Source organism: Pseudochaenichthys georgianus, chromosome 14, assembly GCF_902827115.2.
Source record: "Pseudochaenichthys georgianus chromosome 14, fPseGeo1.2, whole genome shotgun sequence".
In the NCBI taxonomy this organism is placed as follows: domain Eukaryota; kingdom Metazoa; phylum Chordata; class Actinopteri; order Perciformes; family Channichthyidae; genus Pseudochaenichthys; species Pseudochaenichthys georgianus.
This window is the reverse complement of record NC_047516.1, coordinates 4,606,891-4,621,612: the sequence shown is the minus strand read 5'-3', so window position 1 is coordinate 4,621,612 and position 14,722 is coordinate 4,606,891. Positions and strand designations below refer to the sequence as shown.

The window sequence follows — 14,722 nt, the reverse complement described above, 5'->3', positions numbered from 1 at the left end:
AACGGCTAAACGCATAGGATTAACGCAAACGCAAAAAGGCTTCCGTCCACATGCAATAGTTATCCGGATAGTGTCTGACCACACGAGACCGCTCCGTTTAGCTCCAACCGCTGGAGAAGCTGCAGTACATGCAGGAGCCTGTACGTGGCGCTGTAACTCCCTCCACAAAAGCAGCGAAGAAGCATGGTTGTCATGGTTGCCCTTCTGTTTATTCTCCGCGGTGGGGGCCGAGGGAACCAGGCAGAGTTTTTCGCCAGTCAGCGTGTATTAAAGTTTAAATCTTCCGGACAAAATGATAAAAGTGCCGGTCAAAGGTCTTCTTTGTTATTTATTGAGCTTTAAAACAAATGAATAACGACTCTATATATTATAAGAATAAAATACACGGAGCCTCTCTTTTTCCTCCCTCTCTTCGGACAGCGCCAGTGTCTGTCTCATGCAGCAGCTGATCCAGTAATAAGTGACCCGGCCGACAGTAAAAATAAACATATTTATAACTAGTTTAGTTTGAGAGGTAATTAAAATAGCTAAGGGTGATGATCTGACTTGAAGTGTGTGTTTTGCTGATGGAGGATCTGCTGTAGATGTTGCACAAACAACTGTAGCATGGTCAATAGCGTCCGGAGCACGATAGCAACTCTGCGATCCGCCATTGTTGTTGTTGTTGGTGGCGAAACACTTCAGCAATGGCGCGGGGTAAGCGGAGGTGAGCAGAAGAAGGGCTATTGCGCAATCACTATCAGTGATCTGAAAATGTTCGGATAGGGTGTACACACGGAGCCGTTTGACCCCCCAGAGAGTTGCGTATGCCTTTCTATCCACCTTGGGACCCGTTGTCGTTTCCTCAGTCGTTTAGTGCCGTATTCGGTCGTCCTCGTGTGGCCGAACGGTCTATATGACACTAAACAGTAACGCAAACGGCCGTTTTTGTCCTCGTGTGGCTGCAGCCTAACTTTGTGGGTTTGAGTTGAGTGAGACGGAAGGTCTAACATAATTGCTTGTGCTTGAGTTTGTTTGTCTCAAAACCCAACCCTCAGCGGCATGCTGAGCACACTAGAAAGCCCTCCAAAGATATGGTTCTTAAATAAAAATCTTTCAAGGGTAGAATTATCTAAACAAAGTCTCTCAGCGTGCCTATTGAACGTTAGGAAAAGGGCTGAATTACTTTAGTATTAACCCAAGCAGAGGAATAAACCGGCACAAATGGCTGCCAGCCGGAGAAAGCTGACACATGCAACTTTCTATAAGCATTAAAAAACTAACTCGGCCTCAAAAAGCCCATTTCATTAAAACCTTGGCACATACAGTTCACCCCCCTTTTGTGACTTGTGCCAACGGCGGTTAAGAGGGGATCGGCACACATTACAGTTCACAATACTTTCCCCCCTGCTGCTCGACCTCAAATAACTTGTTCACGGTTGAGAGAGAGAAACGAATGAAGGAAGGAAGGAAGCAGTAGGAAGTAGACACAATCCAATAAGGCCTCATATAAAGTCTTATTTCCTCATCGGGTGGAAGCTCTCTTCTGCCCCTCTCTTCTCCTATCAGCTGATAAACATCAGTTCTCCGTGTCACCCGATGTGTCGTGACAACGCGGCCCTCGGCGGAGGCATCACTTCCCGAGTCATACGATCTGAACGAGCGGAGAGAGGTGCTGACGTGTCCCATCAAAGTGCCGGCAGAAGACGAGCAGACAGTGACAGCGACGATGAGGCGTGGGACGCAGAGCGAGCCCCCGGAGACGGCAGGAAGCAGAGGCTGAGTCAGGAAGCTGCTGTGTTTCCAACGAGCAAGTATGTTTCTGCCGGGGAAGAAACCACCACAGCAGAATGTGGGTCACTCGCCCTGGCTTTCACTGCGCCTTCCCTCCAGCCTTTATTTGGAGCCAGGGCATTTTAATACTGCATGTTGTACTGTTTCCAAGGGCCTTGTACCATGCACAGAGGTGGGAAGTAGAGGAGTACAAATACTTTGTTACTGTACTTAAGTACATGTTTCTGGTATCAGTACTTTACTCCACTACTTATTTTCTGATGACTTTTTACTTTGACTTCTTACATGTTGAACTCAAATACCTGTACTTTCTACTTCTTACATGTTGAACTCAAATACCTGTACTTTCTACTTCTTACATGTTGAACTCAAATACCTGTACTTTCTACTTCTTACATGTTGAACTCAAATACCTGTACTTTCTACTTCTTACATGTTGAACTCAAATACCTGTACTTTCTACTTCTTACATGTTGAACTCAAATACCTGTACTTTATACTTCTTACATGTTGAACACAAATACCTGTACTTTCTACTTCTTACATGTTGAACACAAATATCTGTACTTTCAACTTCTTACATGTTGAACTCAAATACCTGTACTTTCTACTTCTCACATGTTGAACACAAATACCTGTGCTTTCTACTTCTTACATGTTGAACTCAAATACCTGTACTTTCTACTTCTTACATGTTGAACCCAAATACCTGTACTTTCTACTTCTCACATGTTGAAACACAAATACCTGTACTTTCTACTTCTTACATGTTGAACTCAAATACCTGTACTTTCTACTTCTCACATGTTGAACTCAAATACCTGTACTTTCTACTTCTCACATGTTGAAACACAAATACCTGTACTTTCTACTTCTCACATGTTGAACTCAAATACCTGTACTTTCTACTTCTCACATGTTGAAACACAAATACCTGTACTTTCTACTTCTTACATGTTGAACTCAAATACCTGTACTTTCTACTTCTCACATGTTGAACTCAAATACCTGTACTTTCTACTTCTCACATGTTGAAACACAAATACCTGTACTTTCTACTTCTTACATGTTGAACTCAAATACCTGTACTTTCTACTTCTTACATGTTGAACTCAAATACCTGTACTTTCTACTTCTTACATGTTGAACTCAAATACCTGTACTTTCTACTTCTTACATGTTGAACCCAAATACCTGTACTTTCTACTTCTTACATGTTGAACTCAAATACCTGTACTTTCTACTTCTTACATGTTGAACTCAAATACCTGTACTTTCTACTTCTTACATGTTGAACTCAAATACCTGTACTTTCTACTTCTTACATGTTGAACTCAAATACCTGTACTTTCTACTTCTTACATGTTGAACTCAAATACCTGTACTTTCTACTTCTTACATGTTGAACTCAAATACCTGTACTTTCTACTTCTCACATGTTGAAACACAAATACCTGTACTTTCTACTTCTTACATGTTGAACTCAAATACCTGTACTTTCTACTTCTTACATGTTGAACTCAAATACCTGTACTTTCTACTTCTCTCATGTTGAACTCAAATACCTGTACTTTCTACTTCTTACATGTTGAACTCAAATACCTGTACTTTCTACTTCTCTCATGTTGAACTCAAATATCTGTACTTTCTACTTCTTACATGTTGAACTCAAATACCTGTACTTTCTACTTCTCACATGTTGAACTCAAATACCTGTACTTTCTACTTCTTACATGTTGAACTCAAATACCTGTACTTTCTACTTCTTACATGTTGAACTCAAATACCTGTACTTTCTACTTCTCTCATTTCCCAAACAGCTGGTTCCTTTAGTCTGAATGTGTGTTGGTGCGTGGTCATTATTCTTTAGAGTCATTGCGTGCCTATTGATTGGAACACGATCCGTGGATCCATCACTTCCTGGTCTTCTCTAAAGAAGAGGGACCAATGGAAACGTTGTCATGTTGCCGTTGTTCAGCATGGAAACAGTCATTAGCTAACAATGACATTATTGTTCTATTGATATAAAGGGAGGTCAGGTACTCTTTAAAGCAGCTGGGAGTTATGGGTACTTTTTACTGAAGTACACTTCAAAGCCTCTTTACTTTCACTTGAGTAAAGAAGTTTAGTCAGTACTTCTACTTTTACCAGAGTATTTTTAAACAGGAATATCTGTACTTCTACTTGAGTAAAGGATGTGTGTACTTTCTCCATCTCTGACCGTGCACACAGATGAGCAAGAGGGATGTGTCTACTTCATCGGAAATGTCACGAGTCACCGAAATTGCAATTGGCAGTTTGTCACTTTTTCTGCATCGACATGCATTCAGTGACCTGGGTTCTGTTTAGAGTCTCACTCAGGTTAAGCCTCCTACATGACCTTGTGTGCGAGTCTCCACATGAATAAACCAGGGAACACAGAGTTTCTGGCTGCCGACCAGCTGCAGCTCTTTAGAAAAACAGGGTTAGTTCCAGAACAGAGGAAATAATGATCCTTTCCCTGGCACTGGGGAAGGTTAGGGCTTGCTTTTGTGCTTCTGTTGGAATATCAATATCCCTACAGCCCCTAAGATACGTAGCGTTTGTCGTGAGAAAAAAATCTGCATTTATTCCCAGGACAAATAGTTCTGCAAAAGTAACAGTATGTTTGGGCTCCAACAAACAGTGTTTATTTTGATTTATGTATTACTTATACTGTATTTGTCCATACATTTACTTTGTTCAGAATACAACGTCATGATTTTACATACAGTATAAATAATTAAAGATAAAGAAATCCTGCTTTATCGTATTTCTTGAATTCTAAAACAACGGGGCGGAAGACACTATGGGCGAACCGACCCGGCCTTTCTGCGCGACTGTCACTCAAATGCGGGACATAGTCTCAATTTGTGGGACGCGGGACAAATAATAAAAATGGACACACGCACACACACACACACACACACACACCACACACACACACACACACACACACACACACACACACACACACACACACACACACACACACACACACACACACACACACACACACACACACACACACACCACACACACACACACACACACACACACACACACACACACACACACACACACACACACACACACACACACACACACACACACACACACACACACACACACACACACACACACACACACACTTCAAATCAAGTTGCATAAATGCTCGAGCTACGTTTTTATTATAATTACTGTGAAATCTGCCTATTATGTTTTCGTCATTATTACAACACATACACACTAATGCAACTGATAACACTGGCAATGATTTTATATTTATTAGACTATAAAAAAAATCATGCTTCAAATAAGTGGGGGTACGGCGCACGCCCACGACACCACTGGTTATTATCCCATAAGACACAAATAAAACATTTGTTGGCATTGAGACCTTGTTTTCGCTGCTACGCTATGACATGCATTTAAGTGAATAAATCATCACTGAGAAAATACTATGAAGACGTTACAAGCATCTTAGAAATGATTCATTGGCCAACGCTGTGTATTTAGTGCGGACATGGCCGATGTGTCCTTGAAGCGGAGACATATCGTCCGAAGGGTGACGGCAGAGTAAGACGACATGTTTATGTTTTAAAGATTTAGTGAGAATTATCACTGTTTCTGTTGATGCTTAAAACAGCTGCTGGCTGCAGGTCGAGGTAAAGAGCAGAGGTACAGTAAAGGGCGGGAAACCCAAAACAAGCTAAAGGTGGCTAATTCAGTTCAGTATTATCTCTTCAATTTTCTACTGCACGTCTGTCCGTCCTGGGAGACGGATCCCTCCTCTGCTGCTCTCCCTGAGGTTTCTCCCATGTTCCCCTTAAACTGTGGGGTTTCTCTGGAAGTGTTTCCTTGTACGATGTGAGGGTCTAAGGACAGAGGGTCTAAGGACAGAGGGTCTAAGGACAGAGGGTCTAAGGACAGAGGGTCTAAGGACAGAGGGTCTGAGGACAGAGGGTCTAAGGACAGAGGGTCTAAGGACAGAGGGTCTAAGGACAGAGGGTCTAAGGACAGAGGGTGTCATATTGTCATACTGATATTCTGTACACACTGTGAAGACCACTGAGACAAATGTAACGTTTGTGATATTGGGCTGTATAAATAAACATTGATTGATTGATTGATTGGGTGATTGATTGATTGATTGATTGATTGGTTGATTGATTGGTTGATTGATTGGTTGATTGGTTGATTGATTGGTTGATTGATTGATTGATTGATGAATGACGCTTTACAAAACGACAAGTGAAGCACAATCTTAAGCTAATTGTCATGACTACCACAAGTAACACAAACCACTGACAGTAATTATACATTCATTATATTACTTTTCTTTGACTGTCAACGTAAATTTGTCGATAAAGCTTATTCAACCGGATGAGCAGGTTCAATTAAATATCACAGCCAATGACTTTAAACCATTTTCAAGCGAAATTATAATGCAGTTGAAGTGACATCCTGTGATATCATTGATATCATTCAGCTGTTTTGCCCTTAGCCTTGGCGCTAAGCAACATATTCTGGTTTTGTTTGAATAGCCATTAAAACGAATTCTCTCTTTCATGCTGCTTTCAAAATGTCCACCGATCACACACTTATTTAACCTTGTGTACAGAGCCAAAACCTGTTGATATCTAATTCCTGCATAACATAAGCAGCTGTGTTTCTCCTTCCAACTAGAAATGTGCACTTCTACTTTGGGTATGCTCTTATGCTTTGCAAACGGTTGGATCTAACGTTGTGTACAATGCACAGAGTTGATATTAAACGGTAAGGCATAGTTGGATCACATGTCTGAATAAGGCTCCTAAAAACCCAAACATTATCTGCATATCCCTCATGTCTTAACCCCGAACATAGCACCTTCAGAATAAGGCCTGATTTGGAATATGACACATAATTAGCTTTTTATGTGATCAATTTCAAATTATTGTCATATTCAGAATAATATTAATAAGATATTAGTGTGCACATTAATGTGGTGTGTTTCTGTCTGCTGCACTTCTCATATATCACTCAATACATGATTGTATTCAGTGCAACGGCACTGCATCCTCTATTAACTCCAAACAAAACGAAATTATATTAAAATACAAGTGGCTATAATATTAGTTTGCAGTACGACTATTAATTACTTTTATTCTGGAACATAATGATCGTCTTTAATGAAGCGAGTTTTGATGGAGTCTTCTTCTATATATAAATGTGTGATTGTGATAGAAGGATATTAGAAACAATCAAACGCTGCTTAATGGTTTTAAATAACATTAAGAGCGACAGAAGCTAATGTAGAGAAACAACATCATTGTGCAACCTGACACTCTCGTGCTATACATATCAACCATTAGCAACACGTAATGCCAATCTCTCTGCACGACATGAGCTCAAGTGGTCCGGTCCTGTCCTCATCTGCAGGACCACATGAAAGCTTTCAAAGCTGGGCGAGCAAAAAGGAAATACAATTGATAGCGCTGACGGGAGAGTTGAGATGAAACCTTCCGATTCATCTTTCAACACGCTCCATCTTTAATCATCTTCTTCGATGCGACTGGTGGCTTCACGAATTTCTGAATTCAAACCCCACGGCGCGGCCTCACTCAGGAGGCGTGATGCCAGGCTTTCTTCTCCCGGCCCCATGTCTTTATGAACCCTCCTGTTTTATCACTCCTCATTTCCATCCCTGCAAGAGACGGAACTACAGGGGGTTCGCTGGACGCTAACATGGTCAGCTAAATGTTTCAAGAGGCAGGGGATATGACACAAGCCTTCCACTTGTACTACAAAGCCTGTCGCTTTGTCACACCACGCCTCGACTGGCCCGTTCCCACTACTCTGTATTCTGTGATTTAATGAACATCTGTTACAGTTCAGAACACTCCCAGGCAGAGACGCTGTGTTTTCTGAAGCTGTGTGAGAATATCATGAGGCACTTTCACACCGCAATACTTTCCCCACTTTAGTTCCGAAACGTCTCGTTCACACCGAAACAATCCGGATCTCAAATTAGCTCATGAGAACCTTTGTTACCCCCTTTTCCATGGGAGCCTGCCTGCAGACCTCCACTCTCAGGACAGTTCCGGTGCAGACCTCCACTCTCAGGACAGTTCCGGTGCAGACCTCCACTCTCAGGACAGTTCCGCTGCAGACCTCCACTCTCAGGACAGTTCCGCTGCAGACCTCCACTCTCAGAACAGCTCCGCTGCAGACCTCCACTCTCAGGACAGTTCCGGTGCAGACCTCCACTCTCAGGACAGTTCCGGTGCAGACCTCCAATCTCAGGACAGCTCCGGTGCAGACCTCCACTCTCAGGACAGTTCCGGTGCAGACCTCCACTCTCAGGACACCTCCACTGTCAGTACAGGAAGTGACGATTCTGACGCGTTTTTTTCCCTCCCACCGAAGGACTCGTTTGATGGAGGTGATGAGTCCGCCCACCGTGCACTTTGGGTCGGCCTTGGTCAAGCCCTTTTGACCCCCCCGCTCAAATGACACCATGGAGGAATGTAACGGGAGTTGACAGAGGACTCTGCCCGCCTCACGAGTGCCTATTTTCGGACACTTTTTTTCACTTTTCCCCGGTTTTATTATTTATCCCTTTGCGGGAAAAGTACTGCGGTGTGAAAGCGCCTATGGCTGATATTAGATTATGGCTTTAAAGTGAGGGGGAGTCTTCAGGATCTCAGAAGTGTTGCTCTGATGGTGTGAAGACACATGCTTGAGATTCCTGGGGGTGGGGCTTTTTGATAATGAATGGTTAGCACTCTGTCTTCGAGGAGGAGGAGGAGGAGGAGGAGGAGGAGGAGGAGGAGGAGGAGGAGGAGGATAATTGCTTTCAATATACACACACAAATCTTCCCATCCAAAATCACTTGCCGAGAGACGGGTCAATGTCAGAAACAAATCAGCATTTTTGATATTGCTAAGTGGGTTTCAACAAATGAGAATGTGTCTTGATATTAAAAAAAGGTTCAGCTGTTGGAAAAGCTTTCTGTTCTTTTACTCCTGAAATTAAAGACTCAAGGAAACCCTGCGGCACATGGGTCAATACATTTATTTCAAGGTATTTTATTTGGAAATAACTAATATAATCCATCCACAGCCAGCCGGTCTGCTTCTTTCTGTTGATCTTTCATTTGCATGTGCCTTGTAACAAAATGAAAGGTATACAAATATCAAATGAATATTATATTTTGATATAATGGTTAGTTTTATCTGTAAATAAGCTTTCTTTTCGTCTGAAAAAGGTTTTCCCACCATTTCAATGCAACTGTGACCACCAGAAGAATCCAAAATGTCACTCTCTCAAATGATATGGTAGTAAAGGGTAGTGTGAAGGTCAATTGGGTATAATGCATGTTCATTTGGAGGTGTAGTTGTAAAGATATATAAGTATCTTGATTTATAAATGCATCAGTCTGCTGTTACAATGTTGTTGCCAGGTTTTATCAACGGGCAAAGACACATGTCACTGTTGAGATGTCCAACACATTGTTTTGATTATAAAAAAGAAAACGTGTCACCAAGTTTTGAGGTTTTTGTGTCGTTCCCTTTAGGGCTTAGATGTTTAAGTTTTGAGTAATCTACTCACACTGAGCTGTGAGGCAGGGGCGGTTCTAGGGGGGGCCTGACCTCTGACCCCCTGTGGCCCCCCTAACAATGAAAAGTTTATTTTTTTATTTTTTTTAATGTATATTTTCTGGTACCGCAGGATTTTGTTGCTGTAATGTGAGATTGTGCAGACACCCTTATGTAAAGTAGAGATGTAACTGTTCATTGCCTTTATTTTTATATAAATATGGTGTTAGTGCAAACATTGCACTATAGCTTAAGCTGAAGCTAACAGTAATAACTATAAGATCTATCTGAAATAAGTGTACTGAAACAAATACCAATAACTGTATTGCATTGTTTTCTTATGCGCAATTACTTCATACTGTCTAGTTCTCTTTTTCGTCCTGCATTTATTGTGCCCCCTCAGAAAATAACTGGCCCCCCCCCTGCAGGGAGAATGTTACACTAGCTTTCCCTCGGAGCATATTGAGTTAGTGGGGTTAATTAATATCCCGCATAGCTCTGAATTTCACTCGTTACGATTTTCAGTTAAGATTACATATTTACAGTGTGTTTCATCATTGTTGCTGAGACAGTGGGTAATATTGGGTTCCTCAGTTATCCTGCTGCTTTCCCGCCTACGAGCAGGAGAAAAGAAAACGCACTTTCCTTAAGCTTTGTCAAGTGCAAACAATCATTTTGTTCCGTAACGCTGAACAACCGAGCAGAGCGAAAGCAGCGTCTTGCTCCCTCGGCTCCGTTAGGCAGAGGGTCAAACTCAGAAATTCAACATGGCCAAATATCATTTACTGCAGCCGTCAGTATACAGTCCTTCTGAGATGTCAAAGAATACAAATGAAATGAATAATGATGCTCCGAGTAAACAAGAAACCATGTAAAGCTGATAGGAGTGTAGGAGGAATGATAGAGCAGTAGAACATACAACAAGAAGCAGCAAAGTGATTCGACTAATGGCTGTTGTTTGTAAGATAATATCATGACACTTTACTTTACTCTTATTCCTTTCATTGTAAATGATGCTCATGTGCATATATGGCCCAAAACCAGGGGAAGGTAGTGTTCCTGCAGACATGAGAAGTCCCTAAAGTGGCAACACACATATATCTACAGGGTATATGCAGGAATCCTGAAGTCAAATGTAATTCCTTTTTAAGACCCTTTCCATACATTTTAAGACCTCATCGCCACTTTGAGTTCTAACCGGTTACCTTGGCGACACACTTGACCTCACATTGACTATATACAGTATTGATTGTCCTTCCTCCTTATCGTCCAACCATTTGGACGCAGACTTGCATTTCCCCATAACGATGTTACCTAGCAACCGGCGTAAACGGACCTTCGCGCTATCAAGCAGTGAGCGCGCGATGTCCTGTTCAGACGACGTCAAACCCAACGGGATGGCGTAAATAAACTACACAGAATCACACGACACACCTACGCCATGACTACATTCAGGCAGACTGTAGAATACAACCTCTTTGGACCATTTATATACTTATTGAAAACAAGCTACACAATGTAATACCTTGGAAAATACCGTTTAATACTTTCTAATAGCCTTCATTTCCGCTAAATTGATTTATCAACTTTTAATACTTTTTAAGACCCCGCGGACCCCCTGATCTAGTTACAAAATGTTAAATAACACTGCAAAACATTATGAAAGTGTGAAAGGGGATGCTCATTAAGAAGAACATGTAGAGAATACTCCCTCAGGCTTTACCGAGCTCACACGTCACTTCAGCTCATTGTTTATCCGTCTGTCCGACAACTTTACTGTCCTGGTTCCCTCCCACCACTTGTTCACAGCCACACACATCAGCAGTGTACTTGGGTTGCCAGAAACTGACCATGATCAAAATCGATTATTCGGCAGCCCTGGCGAATAATAATCGATTATTCGACCGACATAACCTCTTTGGCGTGCTTCGCACTCAAATGCGCACTCAAATGCGAACGCATTGTTGAGGTTGAGCTGTGATAGACCAACGTCTTTTCGCAGAGCTTGCATTTAACTTCCTTTGGACTTGTAAGTTCTAAGTAGTTCCACGAGGAGGAACTCTTTTTACCTGCCGCTTTGTTCATCTTTAGTCGCATGTGTGAGGGGGGGTGGGGGTGGGGGCGGGGTCGGTGTGTAGCGTGCTGCAGCAGCAGTCTGCTCTGCACGCAGGCTTCCTCCAAGTTTACAGTAAAACAAACTGGTGGTGTGACCAATGGCCATTTACAATTATTAATACTTTTACTATTATTAGCTTTAGTCTATATTTTGGTTGAAACTAAGCCAGAAAAAAGAAAAAAAATATATAAATAATAATAAAAATATATATAAATAAAATCGATTTTTAAAAATAATATTCGATTATGGAGACTGTAACGAATAATCGAATAATCACTGGCATCCCTACAGTGTACCTCTAAAAAACTGTACACTACCTACTCAACAGCAACCAGCAGTTAGCAAACAGCTGGTGAACATCGTGGAAACACCTGAAGAGTCCCCGAGGAGATGGAGACGTGGAGCACCAAGAGAGTTTGAAGTGATGATGGTGGGAGTAATGGACGGTAACACTGATGATACCCAGTCAAGCAGACCTTTATAATCACATCGAATGATAATAATCAAATGACAATTAAGGATTCTGACATTTTCTGGCTGAATAAATTATCTCTATTATTTTAGATTGATGGCATGTGCTCATAAAATGCAGACATGTTGAATGCATCTGCAGTCTGAGAACAAATTGCATACATTTAAATTCAACCGGCCCTTTTATTCCAGCACTAAAGAAGTCGACTGAATACATAAATACTCTTTTAATGCCTTTTCATAATTCACCGTGGTTAATGGCGGAGCGTTTATTGATTTCACTGATGTTTTGCAGTTATTCAAACGTAATGAGAGTATCCTTCATACAAACCGTTTCTTTCACACAGACGTGTGCACCGTTTAGTAAGTAAATGTGAGAAATAATCAATTCTATGTTTGCCCACATTAAGGTTTCAGTCTGGCTTCTTTTATAATACTGAATATTTTAGAAATTCACTTCAATATGTGATCAACAAACTTCAACCTGGGTGGCTTTTGAACACAACATGCTTTGAGCTGCACTTCACTGCACATTATTCATACAATCCTGTCCTAGAAGAGAAACTAAAGAAGAACTCCCTGGATGTTAAAGGTTCCACGTCATGGCCATTTCCACTGATCATAATTCCATTGTTGAGGTCGACTAGAATAGATTTATACTGAGCAATTTTCCAAACTCACATTGGTTTCTCACAGCATCTCTGTAAAGTATGTTTATTCACTCTCTCCACTGAACGGCTCGCTGCAGCTCTTGCCCCCCCTCCCTGTGAGCCCAGTGTGCTCCGATTGGTCGGGACCAGTCGGGACGTTGTGAATCGCGCTGAGCTCCGTGGAGGTGTGGTTTCCTTGTTTAGCGATACACAGCGAAACACAGCCAAACTCACCCTGAGCACACACAAAGTCACAGCCGAAGTCAAAACAATAAGTGGGGCTTGATATCGAGTAAGGAAAAGGTTGATAAACGCTGTGAGAATGGGTCTGCAGAGAGACCTTCAACTGTCTGTTATCAGCCTGCAGCCAGGGAGCAGAGATCAGCAGAGCTGCCTGCACTGAGTGAGTGAGGAAGCCCGTGGATTGGTCAATTTGGACCAATCAGCGGGGGCTTAACGTAACGGCTCCGCGGACGTAACGTAACGGCTCCACGGATTGGTCCATTTCGTTCCGGGGACGACATGACATCATGATGTCCCCGGAAGAATCAAATGGACAGTGACGTATCTCCAACGAGGCGTTTTGGGGAGGTCTTCTCTGTGTTAGAGTTTTACTCCCTACAGGGTGCACTTTGAGGGTTTTGACTCTGCAGACCGTTTACATGCAGACAAACCTTCATAACAACAAGGGGACGGGTGATAACCGGAAAGCATGACATGTCACCTTTTAGCCACCACTTCAAACAGTGACCGAACAGAGCTGCTTTCCTTTAACCTGTCGTCTCCCTTTTATCTCACCGGACTTTAATGACTCCTGGCACATCACTGCGCTCAGTAAAGGAGACATTAATGAGAAGGATAAAACATGTGATTACATGCTCATTAGGCATACAATGAACACAAATGGCGTTGTGCTGGAAAGACGGAGAATATGACATTAATTCGTGTTCCATACCGTTTGGCATCACTTACACACTCATGTGCCTTTTGAAAATGCCGCAATTAATTACGAGGGACTGTAGAACCCCGTTATCTAATTATGCTGCTTTGCATTGAGGCTGATTATGAAGACTGTGATGAAGACCTCCCGTGCTGTGATAATTGTTCCTTAATGAAGGGCTACTTGGACGTTTAAAACCCATATTTCTTATAAGCCTTTCCAGTGGGGACTTCACAAGACGCAGCGTCCACACTGCAGAGCTTTGTTTACATGCAGCACTACGGCCTTACGCCTGAGCCTTGGACAAATGGCAGACGATTACGTGTGAGCATAACTATAAAGGGAGATATAACACTGCGGTTCATGACAGCAGGGCAGTGACTAATGTCCTACCAGGAACCAGGCAAATCATTCATTCACCAATAACTCTTGTGTACATGATTGCATGGACACAGGAGCGCTCTTAGAGTGAGCTTCTGCTGTGCATGTAAACAGCTTGATCTCCCCCCCCCCCCCCCCCCGTGTGAATGCAAACACATTACAATTGACATTCAGGATGGAATGAACTTGGAAGCAATCAGGAAACACAGAGCGTCTCATCGGTATACATGTAAAGGACACTTACCTGAGGGTGAACTGCTCCACGGTGGAGTTGGGCATCAAGTAGAGGGAGATTTGGAGCACTTCCCCCGGCTTCAGGGCTTTTCGGGCAGCCTGAGGAACATGTTCTTGTCCAGCTGCTTGTCCACCAGCAGCTGCTCCTGGCTGGCCTGGTAGAGGCTGATGCTCCCGATGCGCAGCAGGGGGTGCTGTGACAGAGGTTCTCCCCTGGAGGCACCTCCACCCCTGTGCCCCAACCCCTCAATGCACTCCCCGTCCACATTGGGCCCGTGCAGGGTGTAGTAGAGCTCCGCCTGCAGGGTCTCACTGGTCAACCCGTCCAGGAGCCCGTCCGTCGAGCCTTTCCTCCGACCCAGCGGCGCCACGTGGGTGTTAAACCAGGACGGAGGTAGCTCCAGCTGCGCCAAACACTGCGCCAGGTTGCCCTTCATGCGGCAGGACGTTTTAATCTCACGGACATCCCGGAAGGCGTGCAGACGGACGCAGGGAAGCTTGTCCTGAGCCTTGAAGTCGTCCCAGTCGCGCCCGGCGATGTAGAAGAACACCTGC

At 43.0% G+C, this 14,722-nt stretch overlaps 1 protein-coding gene across 1 annotated transcript in view; it reads right to left on the bottom strand.

Moving 5' to 3' along the window:
- The window catches only part of tmem132e (transmembrane protein 132E), a 204,008-nt gene extending 189,756 nt beyond the window's left edge, over positions 1–14,252 (bottom strand). The window contains exon 1 of the mRNA XM_034098851.2: positions 14,178–14,252. Within this exon, the coding sequence (XP_033954742.1) occupies positions 14,178–14,212 (35 nt within the window). The 5' untranslated portion in view covers positions 14,213–14,252. The remainder of the gene's footprint in view (positions 1–14,177) is intronic.
- Between the last annotated feature and the right edge of the window lie 470 nt (positions 14,253–14,722).